The 27845-nt window shown below is 36.5% G+C and overlaps 1 protein-coding gene across 3 annotated transcripts in view; it reads left to right on the forward strand.

Annotated features, from left to right (window-relative positions):
- Slc44a1 (solute carrier family 44 member 1) overlaps window positions 1-27845 on the forward strand; it is a 186160-nt gene that overhangs the window by 69400 nt on the left and 88915 nt on the right. For all 3 annotated transcript variants that reach the window (XM_027942967.3, XM_027942968.3, XM_027942969.3), the window contains exon 4: window positions 16350-16486. In XM_027942967.3, the coding sequence (XP_027798768.1) occupies window positions 16350-16486 (137 nt within the window). The remainder of the gene's footprint in view (window positions 1-16349; window positions 16487-27845) is intronic.

A 27845-nucleotide genomic window follows, 5' to 3' on the forward strand; every position in this document is an offset into this window, starting at 1 on the left:
GATTTCATGGTGACCAAGACCACAGGTAAACAAAGACACTCCTAAGAGGTGTAGAGATTAACTCCCAGAAATCAAGGTCAAAGTCCAGATCTCTTTCTGAGTAAAGTTAAATTCTTCCTACACACTAGGGCTCTAAAATTGCATTTTATAACTTAAATTGCATTTTATAAAGCATACATTCAGAAGATATTTTATTTATTTTATTTTTATAGTTTTATTGAGGTATAACTTACATATGATAAAATTCACCCATTTTAAGTATACACTTTGAATTTTGGTAAATATTTGTAGTGTGCACCTTCATATTAGGTCCTTGCCTCCATCCTTACCCCCAGGCAACCACTGATCTGTTCTTGTTGCTATAGGCTTTTTTCCCTAGACCATCATGAAATCATAGAGTATGTAATATTTTGTCTCTGCCTTTTTTTTTTTTTTTTACATAGCATAAGGTTAATGAGATTCATCTGTGTTATTTTAATACAGCATTAGGTGGATCTTTTTAAATTACTGAGTAGTATTCCATTGCATGGTTATACTACATTTTTTAAATCTATACATCTTTTTTAAATTTCCATATTAAAACTTTTTTTTACTATCATGAATAATACTGCTTTGAAAAGATGTGTACATGATTTTATATGGGCAAATATGTCATTATTCTTGGCTGGATATTTAGAATTGGGATTGCTGAGTCATATTGTGAGGGTATATTTAACTTTATAGGAAGTTGACAAAACTGTTTTCCAGAGTGGTTGCCCCATTTTGCAAGGAAAGGGGAGGGTTGTGGGCTGTACCTCTCATGAAAATTCTGTATTATCAGTCTTTTTATTTTTAGCTATTCTGGTGGGTGTGTAGTGGTATCTCGTTGTTTTTACTTCACTTACTTCTAATGACCAGTGGTGTTGAGCATCTTTTTAAAAAAAAAAAAAAATTTTTAGTTGTAGATGGACACAATACCTTTATTTATTTAATTTTATGTGGTGCTGAGGATCAAACAAAGTGCCTTACACATGCTAGGTGAGCATTTTACCTTTAAGCCCCAATCTCAGCCTTGTTGAGCATCTTTTTAAGTGCTAATCAAACATTCATCTATCTTCTTTGTATTTATACCTTTTGCACATCTTTTAACAAATTGGTTTCTATTAATGACTTGCAAGAGTTCTTCATATAATCTGGATATAAGACTTTTGTTAGGTATATGTTTTTTTTTTCTTTTTTTTTTAATTTTTTATTGTTGGTTATTCAAAACATTACAAATTTCTTGACATATTCCACACTTTGATTCAAGTGGGTTATGAACTCCCACCTTCACCCCATACACAGATTGCAGAATCACATCAGTTACACATCCATTGATTTACATATTGCCATACTAGTGTCTGTTGTGCTCTGCTGCCTTTCCCATCCTCCACCATCCCCCCTCCCCACCTCTCCCCTCCCCTCCCCTCCTCTCTCTCTACCCCCTCCACTGTATAACCCTGAGGGTCTCCTTCCATTTCCGTGCAATTTCCCTTCTCTCTCCCTTTCCCTCCCACCTCTCATCCCTGTTAAATGTTAATCTTCTTCTCATGTTTTTTAAATGCTTTCTCTAATCTGTGGTTTGCCTTTTTGTTTTCTTAAAACCATCTTTTGATGACGAAAGTTTGTAATTTTGATGAAGTCAAATTTATCCATTTTTATCAATGGTTCATATATTTGTGTTTTATTTAAGAAGTTGTTGCCTTTAAGTTCACAAAGATTTTTTTCCATGCTTTCTTCTAGAATTTTTTTGATTTAGTTCTTGTGTTTTTGTCAATGATCTATTTTGATTTAATTTTTGAATGGTGTGAATAAAAGCCAAGATTTATCTTCCCCAACTCTCATACAAAATTACAGTTATTCAGCAGCATTTATTGAAAAGACTACCTTCCCCTTGGATTTATCCTGGCATCTTTGTTGAAAATAGGTTTTTATCTTAAGTCAAAACAAAAGGAGTTCCTAGTAGGGGTAGCCACCAATATTACAGAGTAATAGAAATAGTTTTCCTCAAATTAAACAAACAAGGATGTCACCTTTTTTATACTACTGTTTCAAATAACTAGTTGAAACAAATCCTATAAAAGAGATAAATGGAATGTGTATAGGTCATTACAGAGAAAATAATACTATTTGCCAATGGCAAGGGACTATCACATGGAATGTTTAGGAGATGCAATAAAAACACCTTGAAATGAGGTGCTTAAATTATATGTTATAAAACATGTACCTAAGTAAATTTAGTCATTTATCACTATGCAGAAAAATATAAGGAAAAATATAATACTTGATTTTTTTACAAAAAACTAAAAGCCAAGAAGATATATGTGTGTGTATATATGTGTATATATGGCTAAATATAGAGATTTATAATACTTTAATGGAAAGAAGAGAAAACAAATAATAAGAGAAATTTAATCTATTCCTGCGTAAATAGTCTTAATAAAGATGATGATACTAACAAAGTTAATTTATAAACTTAATGCAGTACCAGTTAACATCCCAGTTGGATGTTGACTTTAACTTTAACTTGATTGATAGTATAAAATGCAGAGTAAAAAAGTAGCTAAGAATTTCAGAGGAAAAAAATAGTTTTTTTAATTATTCTTAAAATAATTCGAAAGGATTACAATGAGGTGAATTTATTATAAAACAATGAAATAGAACTTGGGAGCCACGGTAGAAGTGCAAAAGAGATTAGACCAGAAGTCTAGGCTAAGTATAGTTACTGAAGTTGACACCAGATTAGCTGGAAACCGTCTGGCTTTCAAGGCAGAAAAAGAAACTTGTAGGTTTTTCAGCAGGGAATGAAAATTGAGAAACCACTAGGCAGACACTATAAATTGCATAAGTGGGCTGGGTATAACACAATAGGAAATATTGGACTTCTGAACTTTGTATGTGTGCCCCATACAGAGAAGATAGCTGCTACTTGGTTTTAGCTGAGGTTTGGCATGTACACAAAAGAGTCTGCGATGCTAAGTTTTCAGGGAGTCCAGAAGCCTGTTGGGAGGAGCTCACAAGACTTGTTAGATCTCAGGATTTTTAGATGTTGGCATTTAGTGTACTGGCCAAACAAAATATGTGGGAGTGAAGGGTACCTTATTGAATCAAGATTACATATCTATAGTTTTCACTCTCCTATTAATAATTGTATACTTTTGAGCAGAACAAAAGGAGTTTAGCCATTCTAAACTAAAACTTTTTCCAGAGTATATTTACGAGACCTAAATATAGGTTAGTAGCAGTGATGGAAACAAAATAGAAGTAGAAGAAATAAATTGATAGTAGATTAGTACATATGAGAAGCCAACTAAAATAAAACCTGTGAAAGCAATCGTGTTTAACAAAAAATATTAGGTTGAATGATATGACAAAGAAAGCTTCCTTTAGACGGATTTTCATCTCATACCATGCAAACTAAATTCCAGATGAATTAAATATTTTGAAATGAATATTATACTTATCTTTGCTTTGGAGAGGAGATAATTTATACATTGTTAAAGCTATAAAGAAATTAAGTAGTACCAAGGTTGGCATGTTTGATTATGAAAAATTTGATTTTCTGGTACAAAGATAAAAGCAACACAATGGAAACAGTATTTGCAGTTTTTTATGATAGTAAGATTTTTCATGTAATCGGGGATGTATCCATAAGGTTAGATGTAGTGGACAGCCAAAGGATAGTTTATACCATAGAAAATAACAATAATATTTGACCTAAAGGGCTTCGTTTATAATATTAATACAGTAGTAGTAGTACCCACTTCCTAGGGTGTCTGGGGAATAAATGTGCAGTGCCAGATGGGGAAAAGCAGCTCTTTGAACCAACTTCACATGTGTATTGTTTACAAAGCACTTTTTATCATTCTTCTCATTGATTCTCACTCTAGCCCAGGACAGTTTTTAAGTTTTCTCAGTGGAGACTTTTAGGGTTCACTTCTTCCACAGTCACAACTTAGTCTTTGTCACCACCTTAACTGATCCACCCGTAAAAGCAATCCAGAAAATTCAAGAACTCACCATTCTGGCCTCAGGTTTCTCTTTCCAACTCACATGTTCTTTTTAGCTACTGCAGCCATTCTTTCATCTTTAGTCTAGAAAATACTTCCTTAGTTTCTCCTGAGTGGTCTTTCCTTTTTACTTTTACCCTTGTTTTTTCCTGTAACATATTTTTTCTTTTCATAATATTGTGACAATATGTAGTATCTACCTCTGCCTCACTCTGCCTTCAACAAAGATCTGCTTCTATTTTGTTTCCATTGCTGCTATAACCTATAACCTAAGTGTGAAGGTCAAAGGAATTGAATGGACATTGCAGATACCTGAATGATTAGGTTCATGAATAGGCACACGAGAAGATGCTTAATAACATTAGCCATTGTGTTAGGCAGCTTTTTGTTGCTGTGACAAACTACCTGAGAAAGTCAACTAAAGGAGGAAAGATTTATTTTGGCTCCTGGTTTCAGTCCATGACTGGCTCCATGCTTAGGGTCCTGAGGCAAGCAGAACATCATGGCAGCAGGAGCATATGGTAGAAGCCATTCTTCTCACAGTAGCTGGGAATCAGTGGCAGTGGGAGGGGCGGGGGACAAGATACAATCCCCAAGCATATGGCCTCAAGGACTTACTCCCTTCAACTAGGTCCTGCATCTACATTTTCTACCACCGCCCAGTTGTGCATTCATCTATGAAGACCTCAGTGGATTAATCAGTTGATGAGGTCAGAGCCCTTATGACCCACTAACTTCCCCAAAACCGCATCTCTGAACATTGCTTCACTGGGGGACCAAGCCATCAACACCTGAGCTTTTGGTGGACAACTCATATCCAAACTATAATAGCCATCAAAGAAAAAAAAAAATTCAAATCAAAACCACCAATCCACTAGAATAGCTAGCTGTAACAGAAAAATACAGTTGAAAGTTTTAACAAAAATGTGGAGAAATTGGAGCATCTATATGCATTGCTGCTGGAAATGTAGAAGGTGCAGCTGCTGTGGTAAACAGTCTGGCCATTCCTTAAAATATTAAACATGGAATTACCATGTATAACAGTATCACTCCTTGGTGTCTACCCAAAAGAATTAAAAATACATGTTCACACAAAGACCCGTACATGAAAATGTTGATAGAATTTTTCATAATAGCCTAAAAGGAAAAACAGCACACAGACTGTGGATGCAGGACCTAGTTGAAGGAAGTGAAGCCTTGAGGCCATATCCTTGATGAATGAGTCAACAAAACAAGGTATATCTACAGAATGGAATATTATTCAGCCACAAAAAGGAATGAAGAACTGATATTTATTATAGCATGAGGAATCTTGCAAGTGTTACGCTAAATAAATTAATGCAGCTACAAAAAGCATATATTGTATTATTCCACTCATATGAAATGTCCAGAAGAAGCAAGTTTATATGGAGGAAAAAAGTTGATTAATAGTTGTGTAGGGTTGAAGGAGAAGAGATATAGGAGAATGTGACTGTTAATAAATAATTTCTTTTGGAGTGATGAAAATACTCTAAAATTATATTTTACTGAAAAACTCAATAAAATATACTTAAAACATTGAATTGCACAGTTTATAAAGGAAAACTTTATGGTATGTTAATTATACCTCAATCAAGTTGTTAAATTAAAGAGAAAATGAACTCTCTTGCCCTTGTCTCATGGCACATACCGTTTCTCAGTATGATTACTAGAAAAGTTGATTTTGAGAATACCCCTGATTATGTAGTATGAACAATGAACTTGTTTTGGAGGTGTTCTTCCAGTAAACTTTGCTAAATAGAAAAAAGTCTTTTTTTTTCTTGTAGCTCTTGTAAAATGTTTTTAAAGATGTTTTATTTGTTTTCTTGCCTCCGCTTAGTATAAGAAACACAATTTATAGTTAGTGATTCCTGGATTTTATTTTGGCAGTGATTTCTCCCTTGATGGTACAAGGAAGAGACTGGCTTTGCAGCTAAACAGAAAAATCATTTTTCTCCCATGCTTTTTCAGTTCCTGCCTTTGTCTTGTTCTGTTTGTATATCTTTGGCTCGTGTATGTGTGTGTGTGTGTGTGTGTGTGTGTGTGTGTGTGTGTATGGGTAGGGTCTTCCTTTTAATGTCTTTCATTGGTACTGACAGTTGGTTCAAAACTGTGAAATATGAATTCTCATTTGAGGAAAATACATGTCAAACTGTGTATGATTTCAGGAGGGTCACGGATTAGAAATCTCAGCGGCATACTTGCTTTGGTGACCTCATCTACTTCCAGGTGTAAATTACCATTTATATGCTGAGCAATCCAAATTCTCTATCCCTGTCCAGGGTTTCTCTGCTAGGAACTATAGCTAACTGTCTGGGTCTACTTGGATGTCCTACAAATACTACAAATACTTCGTATCTTCTTATCCTTTCTAAACCGCCCCTCCCCTTTTTTTAATAGAATGGGATTCCAAACCAGAACACCCCAACCACCCTGGTCTGAATTGATACTAAGCATGATCCTTAATTTTTCCATGTCCTCTACATGTATCAGTCATCAAGTTTTGTTTGTTTGTTTGTTTTCAATCTTTTGAAATTTGTTCCTTCTTGTTACTATTCCCACCAATGATTGAAGGCCTCATTTCTTGGTGGAAATCCTGTAGCTTCCTGACTAGTCTCCTTATGTTCTGTCTTGTTCATTCTCCATATTGCAGCTGATAAACTCCCAACAGCTTCTCAGCATCTTTAACATGGGCTCTAAACTTGTCAGCACCATTAATAGCACTTAGAAGGCCCTAGACAACTTCACTCCAGCTCTCTCATCCAGCCACCATGTCTCCATCACAGTACGTATCAGTCATGCTGATCTTTCTTGTTTTCTCAGCTGAGCCCTGTTTTCTCTCACTTTATGCCCTGGTGGGCTCATTCTGTCCCTGCTTATCCCCTTTCCTCCATACCTGGCGAACTATTATCCTTCTTTACATCTTGGCTTTAGATATTTCTTTTGTGGGCATCTTGTCTCCATTCGCGAGACCCATCTGAGGGTCTGTCCACATGGTTTACAGCTGTCTCCTTAACTTCTGGACTGTGAATGCTGGGAAGCAAGATGCTTGCTGGCATGGTTCTATTTATCATTCTATCTCTAGTGCTTACTTAATCCTATATCTGGCTGAGTGGGTGTTTAATAAATTTCTGTTGAATAAAAGAGAGTTTTTTTCTCTACCTAAAATATCTTATTACCAACTTTATCTTGACCTCAGCTTCACTTGAAAATTTTGTACAATTACCATCTGTTTATTAATTCATTAAATGATTATGGAGCATCTTCATTGTACCAGGCATTCATTATTTTAGGCACTAAAGATATAGTGATTCGTAGTCAAATATCCCTGCCTTTCTGAAGCTGAGATATATATATATATATAAATAATACATATTATGAGAGAGACATATACATATATACATACATTTTGGTGGAGACAGATAATAAACAGATAAATAAGTAAAATACACAGTGTGTAAATGAAAGTGCTGAGGAGAAATGAATGAAACAGGGAAGATGGAGAAGGCGCGTCAGAGTAGAGGGTTGGCCTTTTAGACAGAGTAGCCAGCAAAGTCTTCAATGAGGAGGTCAATTTTGGAGGAAGACTTCAAAGAAGTAAGGGACTAGCCTTGTTGCTCTCTAGAAAAGGAAAATTCCAGGCAGATGGTACAAAGGCCCCAAGGTGTGTGCCAAAGAGTTTGAGGACTAGAAAGGGGACTAGGGGAGACCAGTGGGAGTTAAGGTCAGAGAGAGACAAATGTTCTCTGAGTGTTGTTTCACAATCTGATCCCTGGGGGTCCTCTGCTATTTGAACTTGTTTTCAGCTCTTGATGCTCTGAACTACCAGAAGGAACTATGAAATTCTCCCTTCTTAGCAGTTATCTGTAAATCAAGGGCCAGAGAAATGCTAGCAAAGGAGGCTGTGGTGCCAGTTAGCTTCACTTGATTCTTTGGGGATTGGTAAGGTTCATTCTTAGTATTTGTGGTACTTTCCCCCAACCCCAGGAGATTTCTGCCTTTTCTTCAGGATGGGGGACACAGTGATGACATCCCTGTCATCAGCCTAAATAGATGAAGCTTTCCAGTTACCACAATCCTCCTCTCTTTCTGTTCTCTGGTCTGTTTTAGTTCATTTTCTATTGCTATAACAGAATACCAGAGCCCAGGTCAATTATAAGCAATAGAATTTATTTGACTCACAGTTCTGGAGGATGGGAAGTCCCAAGATGAAGGGGCTACATCTGATAAGGATTTTTTTGCTGCATCATAACATGATAGAAGGCATCTCATAATGAGTGAGAAAGAGAGAAAAAATGAATAAACATGCCTACGTGTGCACAAGAGGGCCAAACTTCCAGTTTTCCTCAGGAGCCCACTCCTATAATCACTCTACAGATAATGGTATTAATTCATTCATGAGGGCAGTACCTCTTAAAGGTCTCACCTCTTAATACCATCGCAGCAACAAGTAAATTTCAATGTACAGGTTTGAGGGGACAAACATTCAGACCATAGCTTCATGCAGGCTGGGGGTGTTGCGAACATTGTACAACTCCCTCTGCCACTGTCTAGGGTTGATGTATTGGTTGGCTTTTTGTTTTGTTTTGATGCTAGGGACGGACTTGAGGCCTCCTGTATGTTAGGCAAGCAGTCTACCACTGAGCTACACCCTCAGCCCCTGCAGTTACTATTTTGAAGACAAATTGCTGCTCTCAACTTGTTTCTTAGCTTTGTTCCAGAAAGTTGGGGCCAACAGGATTTAAGTTAATTATGTGTTGTGGTTAGTTGGGTTTTACTGACTTTGTTGTGCTGGCCCTGGAGCTCTCTCCTGTTATAACACAGCTCTCCATGGGCATTTGAGTCCCACCCCAGAGGAGATGACTGGACTTGCCTTGCTGGCATTTCCCACCCCCAGGAAATAAGAGGCCTTCTCTGTGCAGAATCCACTGTGGGTGGAGTGTAGCCTCTTGGGGCTCTCTGTAACCTCTAGTTAGTAATAGCAGAAGCCTCTGCTAGACTGCGGGTGCTTTTCCTTTCATGTGATTCACAACGGCAGCATACTCTGTAGAAAGGAGCTATAAATTGTAAATTGATATGAGGTAATAATTGGAAAAATGATCAGACTCCATTTTTATTCCCCTTCGGGGAAGACACGCATCAGGAATCACTAAAGCAGAAGACGACGGAGGGCTTTTCATCCAGCTCTCCAGCTTCAGTGCTGCAGTGCTTCCGTCCTGATTAGAGAGGAGAGCAGCCAAATTCGGCAGGAGGCGGCCAGCAGACCCAGTATCTGCTTGCCACCTCTTGCTCCAAAAAGCCTTGCCGCAGAGAGTTACCATGGCAGCAGGAGGCAGTTTAATGGCAAAGGCTCATCTCTGGAGCAGTGCTGCTGCGCCCCAGCCATTCCTGCCCTGGCCTTCAACCCAAGGGGCTGGGTTTACCAGGGCATCACTGTGCCAGGGCCATGTGAGGAGTGCGTGTCGCCCAAGGGGGTAGAGCTGTAAGATCCTCCAGAGTCTGAGGGTGGCGGCCTCTTCTCTTCCTGCTTCTCCTTGGTGCATAGCTCTTTGATGCCTCATCCTATAGTCGACCTTATCAAATCATTTGCAGTTCCTTAAATATGCTCTTTCATGCTTCTCTGCTTTTAGGCATGCAGTTTCCTTTGCCTGGAGTTCTCCCTTCCCCATCTGTCTGGAAAATTCCTACTCAGTTTCAAAATGTAGCTAAGATACTGCCTCCTCCTTCTTAATGCTTCCTCTAACCCCTTACTGTCCAGGCAGAGCTACACAGTTTCCACTGCCATCTCAACCTTGTCATGAATCGCATGGTTTCGAAATGATTATTATATTTTTGTCTCTTCCTCTCTAGACTATAAGTTACTTGCATTCAAAAACTGTTTTATGAACCTTTTGTCAAAAGGCCTTACTGCAGGAGTAAATACTTAGTAATGTTGGTTGAATGAATGGGATGTTTTCCTTTCACGTCATCTGGTTTAATCCTTATCACGGGTGTCGTCCTACCTGGAGCAGAGCCCTGCATCTTATCCAGGTGGGACTGTCTGCTCAGACATCCTAGAAGAGTAAGCTGATTTAATCAGCCCCAGATCACTCTCCATTGCATGTATTCTCACTTTCTAATTTGAATTGGAAAGAGTAATACTTGGGAATCAGTCTCCCCAGCAGTCAAGCTAATGTGGCCTCGTGTTGGTTGCCTGACTTCTAAATCAGTTCCCTCATTTGTTGGATTAGGATGTTGTAAGGACAGAGCCTAAGATGCTTTGTGACTCAGAGTGAATTCTTGGTCAGTCTTCTGTACCTTCTCCTCTCTTCAGCGACGAAATTAAAAGCAAAATCCAGCTTTAAACTAGCTTTGAGCCCTCTCTGGCATCATGTCATTCATTTAGTTTTACCTTCTTGCTGTGCACACAGGTGCCTTTCAGAAGTGCCCCTCTTTGAGTGGCTCTTGTGCCTATTTCTGAGCTTTTGTGTCCCTCCTTTTGCCTCATTGTTTTGTTTCATCTCGTGTGCATCTGTCCTCTTGTTCATTATGTAGACAGAATGTTTTATTTAGATATTTCTTCTTTTCCTGCCTTTTGGACATAATTTGTTCTTGTATTTCAAAATCACCAATTTAAAGTGAATTTATTTTCTATCTCCTTCAAATAATACTAGAAGCCACCTCCACCATAATGTAGATTTACATGCCTTACTTGCTACCCTCTGTATGTTGGCTTTGCACTTTGGTCTGAGTATTTTTTTTTCTACTTCCCTCTAACTTTTCAGTTCAATGCTTGCTTAGGGTGTTTTGCAATTCCCTTTGCAAATGCGTTCTGTGTATCATGCTATCGTGCTGTGTGCGTGTTGTGCGTGCCAATGTCCTCAGGTATCTAGGCTGTTTAGTTTCTGGCGTATTTTTCTCTAATATTGCTTCCCATCTTGCTTTCATTTCTACTTTTGGTATTTTGTTTTATTGCAGTTCCTCTAAAGGATGTGAAACTTAACAAAGCTATTGTTTTTAATAGGTCTAGTAAAAGAACCACTAAGAACAGCAATGAAAAACTTGCTTTTAACTTATATTTATGAATTATCTCTGACATTGGTTTGCTATATTGGAGGGATGCAGCAGAGAGGCCAAAGTGTGTCATCAGCATTGCCTGAGAAGCTTTTGCAAAATTCATGTGCCCATCCTTGTCCCCACCATTTGCCTGGTGGGACTGAAACTGGGCTGGGTTTTGATAAATCTTTCTAGAAGGTTTTGTGGCTTTTTTACCTGTTTTTTTTTTTTTTTTTTTACCCTCTCAGTTGAAAACCACTGATTCATAGTTTTAGTTACACTCAGCAGTCCCTCCTTATCTTCAGGGAATACATTCTAAGATGTTAGGCAGACTTCCTGAAACCATGGATAGTACCAAACCCTATATGTATATGATATTCTTTCATAAAATTTAATTTATAAATTAGGCATGGATAGAGATTAAAATATTGACTACTAATAATAGAACAGTTGTAACAATATACTATAGTAAAAGTTATTTAAAACTTATGAATCCTTTGTACAATTCTCCATTTAATGTGGAAATATGAATATGACTCCGCGGTTAAGCACCCCTTGGTTTAATTTCTAGGACCAAAAAGAAAAAAGGCGCAGTGTTAGTTTTACATTATTATATAGTCATTATGGAATTCCCCTCATCCTCCTTTCTTATTTCCTTGTGCTGGACCTGTTCTGGAGGACTACTTAGTTCTCATTAAGGTTAGTAACCTAGCAGTCATAAACACTTCCATGCAGATTTGTCTTTCAAATGAAGACTAAATATTAGTATTGTAGTCCTGTTTTATGTTCCTATCAGAAATTATTGAATGTAGTGCCTTGCTATCAAATGTAAAATTTGTGAAAGGCAAGTAGTTTTCTTAATAATGATGGGAATCACAGAGTATATGTTAGGTACTTTATATATATATTATTGATAACATTTAGCAAACTCTGACATAGGTCATGTACAGTTTTACAGAAAAGAAAACTGAGGCTTAGAAGGATAAATATGGTGGTGAGTGACTGTTATCACAGTCCTTAGGAGGCCGAGGCAAGAGAATCACAAGTTAAAGGCTAGCAAGATCCCATCTCAAGAGAGAGAACCCAAAGCAAGTTCAGGTTGGTCTAACTAAAGCATGGTGTGAGGCTGCTGCTCAGTCACTAGTGTAAATCAGGGAATGTGTCTTAGGGTGGAACATAAATACAGTGGGGGCACTTTTGGCAGTGAAGGAGGCAGAAGCCCACAGGACAATGAGTGTTTCTGTTCTCAGGAGGCTGTCAGTGAGAGCCTCAGCCCAGCTGCAAGGCCTTGGCAGCCTCTGTCCTTTTCCTTTTCCCTAAGCCTGGTTTTCTAGAATCGTGTGATTTCTCCAGACACTTCTCAGGGCATTGCTCATCACTTAGAACTTTGTACTCCTCTCCCCCACCTTGTATCCACCTCAACTCCCACCTGCCAAGACACACCACAGTATTGTGAGGATAAAATCATTGATACATGTGAAGAGTTCAGTGTAGCACATGGTACACTGTACCACGTAAGTACACAGTAAATTTGGCTACCGTTACTGTTATTGTTAATGGTATTAATAGTGGTGTTGGTGTTAGCAATGGTCATTGATTCAAAGGTTTAGGACTCCCTACACAAGGACCTGGGTATTTCCTGTCCAGAATCTGGTTTTGTGCAGTTCATAGTACCCACACCCAGGCACGGACATGCTCAATTGGGTGCAAAGGATAGTTGGAAGGAGAATTAGTAAGAGAATGCTTTTTTCTACCCTAAGGTTGCCAGAAACATTTCTCTCTATGCCCTTACTGCCTCCTGTCATTAGCATGGAAACTGTCCATGAATCCCACTTCTAAACCACATTCCTTTTCTGGCTTCTTTGCATTCTTTTTTTTTTTTAGAGTTGTTAGGATTTATGTGTTTTTTTTTTTAAATTTATATATGACAGTGGAATGCATTACAATTCTTACTACACATATAGAGCACAATTTTTCATATCTCTGGTTGTATACACAGTATATTCACACCAATTCATTTCTTCATACATGTACTTTGGATAATAATGTTCATCACATTCCACCATTATTAATAACCCCATGCCCCTCCATTCCCCTCCAATCCCTCAATCCCTCTGCCCTATCTAGAGCTCGTCTATTCCTTCCATGCTTCCCCTTCCTACCCCCCTATGATTCAGCCTCCTTATATCAAAGAAAATATTCAGCATTTGTTTTTTTTTGGGATTGGCTAACTTCACTTAGCATTATCTTTTCTAACTTCATCCATTTACCTGCAAATGCCATGATTTTATTGCTAAGTAATATTGCATTGTGTATATATGCAACATTTTTAATCCATTCATCTATTGAAGGGCACCTAGGTTGGTTCCACAGTTTAGCTATTGTGAATCATGCTGCTATAAGAATTGATGTGGCTGTGTCCCTATAGTATGCTGTTTTTCAGTCCTTTGGGTGTAGACTGAAGAGAGGGATAGTTGTGTCAAATGGTGGTTCCATTCCCAATTTTCCAAGAAATCTCCATACTGCTTTCCATATTGGCTGCACCAATTTGCAGTCCCACCAGCAGTGTATGAGTCTACCTTTTTCCCCACATCCTCGCCAACACTAATTGTTGTTTGTATGCATAAATAGCTGCCATTCTGACTGGAGTGAGATGAAATCTTAGAGTGGTTTTGATTTGCATTTCTCTAATTGCTAGTGATGATGAACATTTTTTCATGTATTTGTTGATTGATTATACATCATCTTCTGAGAAGTATCTCTTCAGGTCCTTGGCCCATTTATTGATTAGGTTATTTGGTTTTTTTGGTGCTTAGCTTTTTGAGTTCTTTATATACCCTAGTGATTAGTGCTGTATCTGATGTTTTGCTCCCAAGATATAGGTTCTCTATTCACCTCACAGATTGTTTCTTTTGCTAAGAAGAAGCTTTTTAGTTTGAGTCCATCCCATTTATTGATTCATGATTTTAATTCTTGTGCCACAGGAGTCTTATTAAGGAAATTGGGGCCTAATTCCACATGATGGAGATTAGGGCCTACTTTTTCTTCTATTAGATGCAGGGTTTCTGGTTTTATTTTGAGTTGAGTTTTGTGCATGGTGAGAGATAGGGGTTTAATCTCATTTTGTTGCATATGGATTTCCAGTTTTCCCAGAACCATTTGTTGAAGAGGCTATTTTTTCTCCAATGCATGTTCTTGGTACCTTTGTCTAATATAAGATAATTGTAGTTTTGTGGGTTAGTCTCTGTGTCCTCTATTCTGTACCATTGGGAATCAACTTAATGAAAGAGGTGAAACATCTGTATAATGAAAATTACAGAACCCTAAAGAAAGAAATCAAAGAAAACCTTAGAAGATGGAAAGATCTTCCTTGCTCTTGGATAAGCAGAATTAATATTATCAAAATGACCATACTGCCAAAGCACTATACAGATTTAATGCAATTCCAATTCGAATTCCAGTGACATTTCTTATAGAAATAGAAAAAACAATCATGAAATTCATCTGGAAAAATAAGAAACCCAGAATAGCTAAAGCAATCCTTAGCAGGTAGAGTGAAGCAGGTGACATCACTGTACCAGACTTTAAACTATACTGCAGAGCACTAGTAACAAAAACAGCATGATATTGGCACCAAAACAGACTTTTAGACCAATGGTACAGAATAGAGGACACAGAGACTAACCCACAAAACTACACTTACATTAGACAAAGGTGCCAAGAATATGCATTGGAGAAAAGTTGGCCTCTGCATTCTTTTTATCTATGTAGAACATTAATACATTAATGGTTTTGGAGTCGCTAAGAGGGTGACTGTTTTTGGTTTTGTTTTGGTTGTTTGGTTTAGTGCTTTATACTATAGTTTCTACCGGCCCTTCTTGCTGGGTTCCTGGTCCCCTGGCTGCACTGAAGTGTGCAGTGTGCAAAGGCCTCTCTGGTGCCCTGCCACTTTTTCTACTTAACTGCTTTATTTTTTTTTTTTTCCTGGTTTTCTTTTATAGCCTCTATCCTAGCACAGACATTGGCTTTATTCTTTTTGCTTCTCAGTTTTTCCACCTTATTCTTCACTTGATCATAGCCAGAAAGCTGAGAAGTGATTGCCTAATTCATACATCCGGTTACATTTCCAGTTGCAGATTTGAGTTACATTGTGGTAAAGACTATGACAGATGGCGCGATTTTATAAAACTTTCCAAGGACTCAGTAGAATTGAGCCTGTGGATGGAGGTTCTTTACTCAAGCCTTCCTTCTGACACTCCCTCCCTCCATCCTTGCTTCTCTCAGCTGAGAGTGTTCTGGCCTCACTTTCAATTTGGGCAAGAGATAACATCTGTAATCTTTGTCATGTCTTCTGCTTTATCACATTAAAATTATCTATTGTCCTGTGACTTTTAATTAATCTTCCCTTTTTAAAAATACAAATGTCCAAGATCCAGGGGGAATTATTTAGGATTGAGGGATTATTTTGTCTATCTGTAATGGACCTTTTAAATAAATAGTATTTATTGCCTTTATCTCAATTCAAAAGTAATTTGCATTCTTTGTAGAAAATGAGAATTCTGAAAAGTAAAAGAAAGGAAATCAAAATCACTTTATTCTAACACCTAGAGATGACTGAGATGTTGGTGTATCTTTCCTGTTTCCATTCAACTTTATATAATCAATTCAGTACATATTAATTTATATACACATATTCATATTTATATATTCATTATTTTAAATATATTTTAGGTGTAGATGGACACAATACCTTTATTTTACTTTTTTTTTTATTTTTATGTGGTGCCAGGGATAGAACCCAGTGCCTCACACATGCTAGGCAAGCACTCTACCACTGAGCCACAACCCCAGCCCCTATATATATTCATTTTGATAATTAAAATTAACTGAATTAATTAAGGAGCATTTATAGCTTGCATAAAAACTATAATTCATGTCATTGCTGTATTGGGATATTCTAGTAAATTTTTTAGTACAAGTTTGACAAAATGAGACCACTAAATAGATAATTTCTCATGATAAAACCTATATGCACACATCACAAAAATGTTACTGTTAGAAAAATACATTCTGAAAACTTTGTCCTTCAGTTACTCCATTCCCACTTTATATGTGTAAGTGGTTATTTTCTAAAAATTACTGATGATTAGATTAGTGAAATGTTTATTGTGAAAGAGTATGTTCTTTGCTTTTAGGCTTAATCAAATACACAGTGAAATAGAATGTGTTTTGTGAAGTAATATCTCAGTTTTTTTCTCCACGCTTTAGGTATGTGTTCTTTTTGGATCCATGCAATCTGGACTTGATAAACCGGAAGATTAAGTCTGTAGCACTGTGTGTAGCAGCATGTCCAAGACAAGAATTGAAAACCTTGAGTGATGTCCAGAAGTTTGCAGAGACGAATGGTGAGATTTTAGGCCATCTACATCTACACTCCAATCCTTTATCTCACTGTTAAATATTATGTCTTTACATTCCCATATGAATTTGTCCTGACATTAAATAAGTGATCAAAGAACCTTAAAAAGAAAAAGAATTGAAGTAATTTTTGATTTCCTCATTAAAAAATATTAGAGTCAACCTAGGGAGCTTATTAAAACTCTAGATATTCACCATACTCCGTGGTGTGTACCTATAGTCCCAGCTATCAGGATGCTGAGGCAGGAGGTTCCAGGTTGTTTGAGCAACATAATAAGATTCCATCTCAAAAAGTAAAAAAGCAAAAACTGACCACACCATAGATTATTTCACACCTTTACTCAAAAACAAGACAAAACTCTTATTAGATTCCTAGGCCCCTGCTGGGGAACTTCTGAGTAGGTCTTTGGGTTCTGGAAATTTGTGTTTTTTATAAATGCTTCAGGTGATTTTGATATATAGCCTGATGAGTATTTGGAAATTATTAGACTACTCTGTAAAATTTGGATATTTTCCTTTCTTGACAAGTGTTGATTAAAAGTATTTCAGTTTGGGCCTGTGTGTGTGTGTTTTAGCCTGTGATTAACAGGGTAATATGAAAAGGAAAATTTGAAAATTTCAGATAAAAGTATAAAGTAAAAATCAAAAGTCTTCCATCAGTTCTTTTTTCAATGTGTTAGTGTACATATAACTTTGTGTTCTGCTTTTTAAATTTAACATTATGTCATGACTGTTTCTGTAAGAATAGGTTTGAGGAACTTTGAGGTTAAATGTATGGGAATTAGCTGAGAAAACCAGAAGAGACAGTTTTATGTAATCTAGCTCTGTTCCCTTGAGATTCTTATCTTCAAATATGTTATCCTCAGCTCCAAATAGCTTGTTTCAGTTATCTTCAGAGAATTTTTGTTTAAACCACTTTGGAGGGTTAGGGTGCTGATGGCCCCTCAAGCCCAGGTTTTTGAACTTCCTTGAGTTTCATGATTGTGTTTTGTATTTAGTACTCCTCAGGCCTTCCCAAATTCAAGGCTGTTTTTGGTTCCTTGGATAGCAGCTGACTTGATTTGTATTCACCCAGTGTAACTCTAGTTGGGTGGAGATACAGCCTGGGGCTATAGCTATGCACACATCAGCAAGACTCCTGCAACTCTTAGATGGGGTGGGATAGGATTGCTGGCCTTCTGGAGCTGCAGGACTGGCAACATTCCTGGGCTACCACTTCATGCCCTAGGCATAAGATGGTAGAAAGGGCATGCTGTTGATTTGAATCTGGATTCCAATTCTGATTCAGTCACTAATTGGCTCTGTAATGAGTGGTAGCTTCTCTGAATCTAGATTTCCTAATCTGAAAAAAAGGTGAATTAAAAATAATACCTCCGTGCTGGGGTTGTGGCTCAGTGGTAGAGCCTTGTCTTGCATTCATGAGGCATTGGGTTCAAGCCTCGGCACACATAAATAAATAAAATAAAAAGTATTTTTCCCATCTACAACTAAAATAAAGAAGTATTTTAAAAAATAATACCTCATAGGTTATGAAGATTAAATAAGATGGTGCATGAATAATACTGGGCATGTGATAGGCAGTGAGTGAAGAGGTGCCAAATACTGTTTAAGATCTCATTTTTAATCCCCATATGATATCCCCACATTTGCCTTGCTAAGCCTTTTTTCCAAACCTACCAGCTTTATCATTATCAGGTTTCTTAGGGAAGTCTGAGTTATTCCTGAAGGGTTTTTCCAAACTCTTACACATTATGAGTAGATCAATATACCTGATAGGTGGTATTTTTTTTTAATATTTATTTTTACTTGTAGTTGGACACAATACCTTTTTTATTTATTTATTTTTATGTGGTGCTGAGGATTGAACCCAGGGCCTCCTCGCACATGCTAAGCGAGCACTCTACCGCTGAACCACCACCCCAGCCCTGAGAGGTGGTATATTAAGAGTATGGCCTCTGAAGTCAGATTGTTTGGGTTCAACTGTTGGTCCTTCTGCTTAGTAATTGTGAGACTCTGGGCAAGTTGGCTTTACCTTTCTATATCTCAATTTCCCCATCTGTGATGCAGGGATAATGTATATACCTAATGTGCCTCATTAGGATCTTTATAGTAAGTCAATATATGGAGAAAGAATACTTATAACAATGTATGGAAAATAGCAAGTTGCTAAAAAATGGTCTTGGCTGCTGGTGTTGCCATTATTATTCTTCTGCCTCCAATTTTTGTCTAGTTCTAACTCCTTTACGTATTGGTCTCATGCGATGTTGCTAGAGTTTCAATTAACACCAACCCATTGCTCAGAAATTATCAGTGGTGAAAAACAAAAGTCTCTATATGTCTTATACTGGCAATCAAAACTCTGATATAATCATAAACTTGTCCGCTTTGAACATGCCCTCTCAAACCTACTGGATGTAAGCCTTGGCATCTTGAAACTTAGCTGTCATCTGAAGGGCCAGGCAAGAGCTACCTCTCGCTCAGTTATATGGCCTTGCTTGATGGTTCCTTTAGGAGAGATGACCCATGCCTTCCTGTTGGCCTGTGTTGCCCGCAGGCCAGTGTCCTCCCAAATGAAACTGATACCGAGTGTGGTCTATTTAGGTCTAGTTTAAGAAGATGCTCCTGGTGTGTTTTGCAGCTTTGCGTTTCCCACAGTGTTTTGCATAAAGTAAGTGTTCAAGAAGTTTTAATCAATAAACACTCTTTCAGAAAACAGACTTCTTAAATCAGTGCCCAGCTACAAAAGCACCCTTAGGCTTTGGAGTTGCTGTGTATAAAATAAACCAGTAAGTTCAGTATAAAAAAATAATGACAGCATCAAGAAGCATATAGTAGAGGATGGTAACTTCAAAAGGCAAGTAGAAAAGCTGTATAGTTCAAATGGAAAGGGAGCTTCTGGTGTGGAGGCCTACCTATCTTATTTTAGGAAAAAATCCAAGTTGGAATTTCTGAATTAATTTTTCAAAGAACCTCTGCTGTTTCTTTGGATTGGTGACTTAAAATTGGACCTGGTAAAATTTAGTTGCAATATTACCTTTATCACTGAGAGATTTCTTTCTCTGCTTTTTACATTTACTATGCTCCCCTCCTCTGATCTTTATAACTTATCTTTTCCATTATTTGAAGTACAAGTTGATTGAAAAGGAACAGGTAATTTTTATTGGTATCTATAGCCAAGGTTCTAACAGAAATAGTTAGAAAATACAGAGGCCTTTTTATCTAAAATATTTAAGGCTCAATTATTAATTTTAGAGGAGTGTCTTTGAGGGATGATTCAGGTTTAAGTGGGAAATTTTCAAATCTGTAAGGTAAACTAGTTAAAAGTCCATGAAAGAGCCTAAATATAAGAGCTACAGCTGTAAAACTCTTAGAAGCATCATAAGGGAAAACTTATATGGTATTGGATTTCATCATTACTTGCATGGAACTAAATGATACCAGAAGTACAGGAAGCAAAGGAAAAATTAGAAAAATTGTCATGTCAAAATTAAAAACTTAAACGTATTAAAGGACAAAATCAACAGTGAAAAGTCAACCCATATATTTGGGTTGAGAGAAAATATTTGGAATGAGAGAAAATATTTGCAAATAATATATTTATTAAGGAGTTACGAAAGAAAAAGAAGTGTTGATGAGGCTATAGCAAAATTAGAAATCTTGTGCACGGTTGGTGGTAATGAAAATCGTGTAGCAACTATGGTAAACAGTATAGAAGTTCCTTAAAAAGTTAAAAATAGGACTAATATGATCCAGTAGTCCCATTTCTGAGTGTATATACAGAAGAATAAAAAAGAGGATCCTCAAGAAATATGTGCACATGTATGTTCATTGCAATATTATTCAAAAACAGCCAAGAGGTAGAAGCAGCCTAAATGTCCATGGACAGATTAATAAAGAAAATGTGATATACACACACAATTAAATATTATTTTGCCTTAAAAATGCTGCAACATGGATGAAACTTAAAGATACTATGCTAAGGGAAATAAGCCATTCACAAAAGGACAAGTACTATAGGATTCCACAGTTATGAGGGCCCTAGAATAGCCAAATTCATAGACAGAAAGTAGGATAGCAGTTGCCAGGAGCTATGGGGGGTGGGGGGGTAGAGTAGGAAGTCACTGTGTATTGGGTTGAGTTATACAACAATGTGAATGTATACAATGTACTAAATTGTACAATTGCAAATGGTTAAGACAGCAAATTTTATGTTATGTGTATTTTACCATAATTTAACAAAAATGGATACTGGGTGAGGTAGTAACTTTTTATATGCTAATTCTAAACCTGATTTTAAAATGCAAGGTAAAATAATACGTTTCTTTCTTAACACAATGAAAATACAATATAAATCCTTTTCAAAGAATTTCAAGTTTCCATGACAACATTTCAGAGTACTTTTTAGCACTTACCAACATCCATTCACATGAAATTTTATTATCTTTAGAAATTATTGAAAATTTTATAAGGGGAAGCTGTTGGGTCCTATAACAATATTTAAAAGAAATACATTTGTTAGGCAAGTAAAACGTTCCCTCAAATCTTCGTTTCTTTGACAAGAAAGTGGAGTTGTTTCTTGGATAGAGTTTATGGGAAAGCCTTTGTCAAGTATGTCTGACTACAATAGAGTTCAGAAGAAAAAGCTGGAAATTAGATTAGTTTTGTGGAGATGTTGCCTTCTACAAAGAGCTTTGAAAGCGGGCAGGAGAACTTAGATGAATATAAAGATACAGTCTAGACTGAGTTGGGTGGTAGGTCAACAAGTATACATTTTGGTTTTATGGTTCGTAATTCATATATGACGTGAATAACATAAACTTGATGCTAGAAAAGAAAATAATTTTAAAATGTTCATTAAAAGGGGGGATAGGAAGGGCAGCAGAATACAACAGACACTAGTATGGCTGTATGTATAAACGTGGCTGTATAACCAATGTGATCCTGCAATTTGTACACGTGGAAAAATAAGAATTCATACCCCATTTTAATCAAATATATGATATGTCAAGATCGTTGTATTGTCTTGAGCAACCAATAAAAAAATGTTCATTAAAAAAATCAAAGTTGTCAAGTACCATAAGGACTCAGTATCAAATTTCTTTCAGTTCTTTATCATCTTCTGCAGTCATGTATAAATTTTCAGGGGGCAGGATTATGCTCCATTTATCTCTGAATATCCAGGTTCTCATATAGGAGCTCACAATGTAGATATCCATAACTGGTTGTTTTTTTTTTTTTTTTTAAATGATAGACTCGATTTCCCTATTCATCTCTGTTGCCACTTAATAATTTCTTATGCTCTCAACACATTTTGTCCTCAATTCTGTATCCGTGTGAGTTGCCACCAGCAGGTAAATTGTTTAGCTTCAATCCAACCAGAATTGCTCTGAAATCAGTTCTTTTTTATTCATCTCTAAATAATTCATCCTATTCACTCATTTATCTCTCTTATACACACTCTCCAAGTGATTATTCATACCTTTTCTTCCCTTAAGCCCTCTTGTTCATCCTCTTTGCTAACCTAATGCCCTACAGAGAAAATTGAAACCATCTGGTAAGAGCTCCCATCTGAGTTCTTATTTTCAGGAGAGCATGAATGTCATCTCACTCTCACTTTCTTTTTCTAATGAACAGTTTTCTTTTCTCCTTTATTTAATCATTAATTTTGAAAACTTAAATAATACATACATTGTAGGGGGGGAGGGAATGAATCCCCCTCCTTCTGAAGCTGACTTTGGCTTTATATGTAATTTTGGTTTCAACCCAACCATGCTTTGACAGGTGGTGAAGGAAGGGGAGATGGTGCAAGTTCCGGCAATTCTTTCTTTCTCTCCTCTCTAATTCTGGTTAGGCCCACCACCTCTGGTCAGTAGTCCACTATCATCCCCATTATTCTGAATTCTGCATCTGAATTTTAGATAATTTAAGCCCAGAGTTTTGTTTCAACTTGTCATTTATTGGTGCCTACTATGTACCATGCACTGTGCCAGATGCTTTGCGTGTTGTTTTGTTCTTTTCCATTTGCTATCTAAATACTAACCAATGATTTAGAAATAAATGCACATAACCTATGAGTTAGAGGATGACTGCATATTCTCATTTGGTGCAAATACTAATCATGAGATTCTTATTATCTTTTCCATTATTCTTATTTTTCTTTTGTTTGCATCTCACTTATAGGAGTGAAAAAGCAGTACCATTTGAGAGTACTTCTTTAATGTACTGTATTTTGTAGAATTCTGAGAGGTTTATGAACTGCCATTTGGACATGTTCACTTTTTGATTTTTTGGCTTTTTTGTTTGTTTATTTTAGTACCAGGCATCAAACCCAGGAACACTTAACTACTGAGCACATCCCCATCCCTTTTTAATATTTTATTTAGAGACAGGGTCTTAACTGAGTTGCTTAGGGCCTCACTAAGTCACAGGCTGGCTTTGAATTTGCGATCCTCCTGCCTTAGCCTCCCGAGCCACTGATTACAGGCATGCAATTACAGGCATACATCTGGCCCATGTTCACATTTTGAGTATGACTGTCCAGTTTGATCATTAATGATCATTGCTTTGGCCATTTAAAACTTTGACAAATTATATGATCCATTCAGATAAGAATTGCTTTTTGTGAGAACTAGTAAGACTTTCGGTTATCATTATCCAGTCATTAGGCTTAGAGTCAATATCAGTAGATCATCAGTATATTGCCCTTTTTCTTACCAGTTAGTAACAATATAACTTAAACCACAGAGTTAGCATGGATTCTTTTTGGCATAGTCAATCAAAAGTTTGGACTTGAAAACATTTATAAATGAATAATTATAACAATTAATTTAATTTCCTCCAGGTCAAAGAAAGCAGAGTAGCAGGGAGACGCTTACATTTGATAATATAATTTAAACTAATTCCTTCCTCCAACAATTAGTATCTATTAAAGATGCCAAAGATATAAGGTACAGTCCCACATTTAAGGAGCTTGAGTTATAGTAAAGTTAGACTTTCCTTGTCCTCCACAATACCTAGTAGAAGTCTTGCACATAGATGTTCAAAATTAATTCATTTAGCAAATATTTATTGTGTACCCAGGATGTGCCACTAATGGCTAACAGGTAATGTCATACCTCAGCTAGCTAATAGATGGTACTTTTTGGAAATTGCAAATATGTCTGGATTTTGGGGGTTACTAGAAATTGAAATTAGGAAAATTGTCTCCTGTTCTTCCAGCATGTAAATATATAGTTTTCTAATTAGAGGATGAGAGATTAAATTCATTGGACATCACAAAGCAATAGAATTTGTTTTTCATAATGAAAACTGATCTGCATTGAGATGTTTTTCTACTCATTGAAAATTTTCTCCATCATATTTCAAGGACTATATCTTTTGCCTAATTTTAATATATTATGCATTTGTGATAGCAAATTAAACATAATTTTATGGCCCAAAAAATAGCCCCCAATACATTAGCTCTTCTTTATATATTTTTATTTCAAATAATTTGGTGTTTAAACCATTGGTTCACAACTAAGAGTGCCTCTGCCTGCCCAAAAACATTTGGCAATGTTTAGAGAGATTTTTGGTTGTCAGAACTGGGCAAAGGTTATCTAGAGGATAGAGATCTGTCAAACACTAGTGACACACACATACTAGGCATACATATTTGCTGAGTGAATTAATGCACAGGACAGCCCCCTATAATCAAGCATTGGATCAGGATGTCTGTTTTTATTAAATAAAAGGCATTGGAGTGTTACTTATGTACCAGTAGATGGGATTGCAGATATTTCAAAAGCACCAGGTCCCAGTTCTCAAAGAGCATACTCTAAAAATGGAGATGATAGGTAAACAAAAACAAATTACAAAATAATATGCTGTGTTTTTTAATAGAGCTAAGTGGCAAATAGCTTTGTTGGGTGGATCAGAGAAAGCTTGACAGAGAAAGTGAAGTGTGAGTGAGTACTGTGTAGTAGCTCTGCTCAAACTTTTAGCACTCACTCAGATGCTGTTCCTAGAAGGACAGAGCAAGCCCAAGGAATAGCATGTTAAAAGGTCAGGAAGCCTGATAAACAGAAAGAATTGATTATATGCAGTTCATTGTATTGAGGTGAGCCTGGAGTTTTAGCTAGAATCCTGCTTTAGGAAGCCTTGAATCCAAGAAGTGTGGACTTTATCCTGAGGATAGGACTATAACAGAAGGGATCTGCATTTTTGAAGACCATTCTGAAGGTCATGTGCATAAAGAGGGAGATGAGAATCCCTTTTGGGAGAGGATTTAAACTGCCCTGATCAAGAAGATCTGAGATTCTATAGGAAGGTCTGATCAAGCACCTTGAATGGTATGGGAAGGTGAAAGGTAAAGAAGAGGACATGTGACTTGCAAATTTTACCTTGGGGACTTCAAACCATTAACCAGGATAGAAAATATACAGGAGGAGAGTGAGTGATTGAAGTAATTTTTTTGCAAACATTATTTTTGAAGTATCTGTGGAACATGTTTTTGTGGTTTGTTTTCCTAAGAACTTAATATTTGTTTGATTTTGATTATTAGGAATGACACAAAAGAAGCATAGTGACCTAAGAGTAAAGAATTCTGTTTCTAAATATGCCAGTGATTGCTTGTAAGGCCGTGAAAGTATTACTTATTTTTTTTCTCTGCAGCTGTAAGTTTTGAAGTGTAGTGATAAAAATGTACCTCTTAGGAGAGTTGATATAATTGATATTGAGCTAGAAAATAAATAATTAAATGTTATAAGCCATTTGAAAAATTATAGTATTTAAACATTCTGAAGATCCTAGTAGACATTTGCCATGATAAATATTTGTATACCCAAATTGGGTTCCTAAGATCTCTCATTTTGATAGCCTTTGAATAACATTGGCTAAATTGCCTGGATTGCCTAGATAAGCCTTTGTTTTTTAGTTTTTTTGATTTTTTTCATTACTCAAGTATGATTTTTACTTAACTTTTGCATCTGAAGGAAAACTTCATGTCTTACTTTTTAATGTCCAAACCTCTTGTGCTGTGTTGTTTATACTTTCACTGTAAAAAAGTAAATGATACTACCTTTAAAAGGTTCACTGAATATGCATTAGCTGATAAACATGAAAAGAAAAACAATTTAAAATATTTGTCATTACCATTTTAATGTTCTTCCTCCTCTGTTCATCAACTGTTTGAGCAGGAAAACAGCGAAGTGACTCTTCTGGTTGTTACTACCAACACATTGTAAAGATCTTTTTCCTTAAACCTATTTAGTACAGGATCTGCTTAGTACTGGCCTGTGTCCCAGAAGACCATCAGAGTTAAGGCTATTATCCTTTTATTGAGTATTATCCTGGGAAAGTATTTATAAAATTGAACTCTGTGGCACCTGCTGACCTCTTTTCTAAATGAAAAAGGGTGGGGATGGAAATTGTGTTCAGTGAATTTAGATGAAGCAGTATGTTTAGCAGCACTGACAACAGAGTGCTTTAGTTAGTGCCTTTTATACCGTGCAAATTGATTCCATCTTGGACTTTGAAAGAAATAAGTTGACAATTCATATCAAGAAGTTGACAGTCACATTCAGGGCTCTGCAGTTATTGGCATGGTTGCTATTTTTTCATAAGCAGTTCTGAAATAGAACTCACAGCTATTTTAGGATTAATCTAAAGTGTTTGCTTGCCATTGCTGTCATGTTTTTCTAAAATTGCTATAAATAAAATCTAGTGGTATTATCTTCAAACCTGAGAGAATACGTTTGGAAGACTTAAATATTTAAAAACAATTTTCATCCTTAATGTTTTTCTTTTCCTTTCCTCTTCCTCCCCTTCCCTTCTTTTTCCTTGCTTTCTTCCTTCTTTCCTTCCTCTGTCTCATGGTGATGGAGATAGAAACGAGGTCCTCAAATTTGTTAGGCATATGCTATGCTATTGAGCCACATCCCAGTTCATGTGCTTAACTTTAAAAAAAAAATTGTCATTAAAATGAAAAAGAACAGTTTAAAAAAAATTTAAACCTAGTCTCCTATGAAATCTTATCAAAAGCTAAAAATGTGTGAAGAACAGTGCTATGTAACTTTCAAGTATCGCTCTAAAAATACTATTGTGGCTTGCCATGGTGATACATTCCTATAATCCCAACGACTCAGGAAGTCTGAAGTAGGAGGGTTGCAAATTCAAGGCCAACCTCAGCAATTTAGTGAGACTCTGTCCAAAAATAAAAGGACTGGGGCCTGGCTCAGTGGTAAAGGACCTCAGGGTTCAATTCCCAGTATATTTAAATAAGTGTGTGTGTGTGTGTACACACACACACACACACACACACACACACATATATATTGCATTGTCAAATTACTTGGATTATATTTGTATAAAATATATGCTACATATATTTATGTAAATGTACTATTATGGCCCACATATTTAAACACTTAGGCCCACATATTTAAACACTGATTTGAGGCAGCTGAGTTAAATGGTGGTTTATGACTTTTTGAAAATTATTTTCATTGGTCAGACAAGAAATAACTTAAATAAACTCACTCCCAACTTTGTTGTCCCAGCATACCAGGCTGTGTTCATTTTTCTATCTTCCTTTCCATTTCCTTCTCATGCTTACATGCCTTTTCCATTAATTAATTCAGTGACGAAGTCTGCCATGTTTGCCTCATATTTTAATGTTTGCCTCATGGTGGTAACAGTGTGAAGTCCATTATCACTATAATGCGAATGCATATTTATTCTGTTTATATTTAATAATAAGGCATTAGTTCAAATTAGAAATCTGACAGGAACTTCAGTTAATCAGATATAACCTGTTGTGTAATAGAATGCAGTAGATCATTGGCATCTTTAAGGCTGGAATGTAAATCTCCTCGCCTACCAACACCTATTGTGCAATGACTCTTCCAGGATCCCAGTCACTTCATTATAGAACTAGCAGGTCAGTAAAATAATGCATTCCAGATCTGCTGGACTGTATCCATCTGAATTTTCAGTACTGCTTAGATATGTATTAGCCAAATAATCAGAAAAATATATGGTTCTTTGTTTCACCAATCTTTGGTTAGATTTAAGTTATCTTAAACTATCTGAAAACTAGGGATTGCTTATAAATTTATCAGTTTTATCAATTGTTCAGTTTATTTACAGTTAGGAGTATTTCCTGAAATAAGAAAAAGTAATGTATTATCTGAGTGTATTGCTTTATGCAGTAATTTTAAATATGTAGTAGTGGGAAGCATAGGAACAGAGAATGTTTACAGTTGAGAGATGTGGTATTTTGTCCCAACTCTATCACTTACTAGCTCTGTGTTCTTGGGCAGGTTATTTACCTTATGTCCTAGCCTCTATTTCTATGGTAACGATGCA

The sequence above is a fragment of the Marmota flaviventris genome, chromosome 13 (genome assembly GCF_047511675.1).
Source record: "Marmota flaviventris isolate mMarFla1 chromosome 13, mMarFla1.hap1, whole genome shotgun sequence".
NCBI lineage: Eukaryota > Metazoa > Chordata > Mammalia > Rodentia > Sciuridae > Marmota > Marmota flaviventris.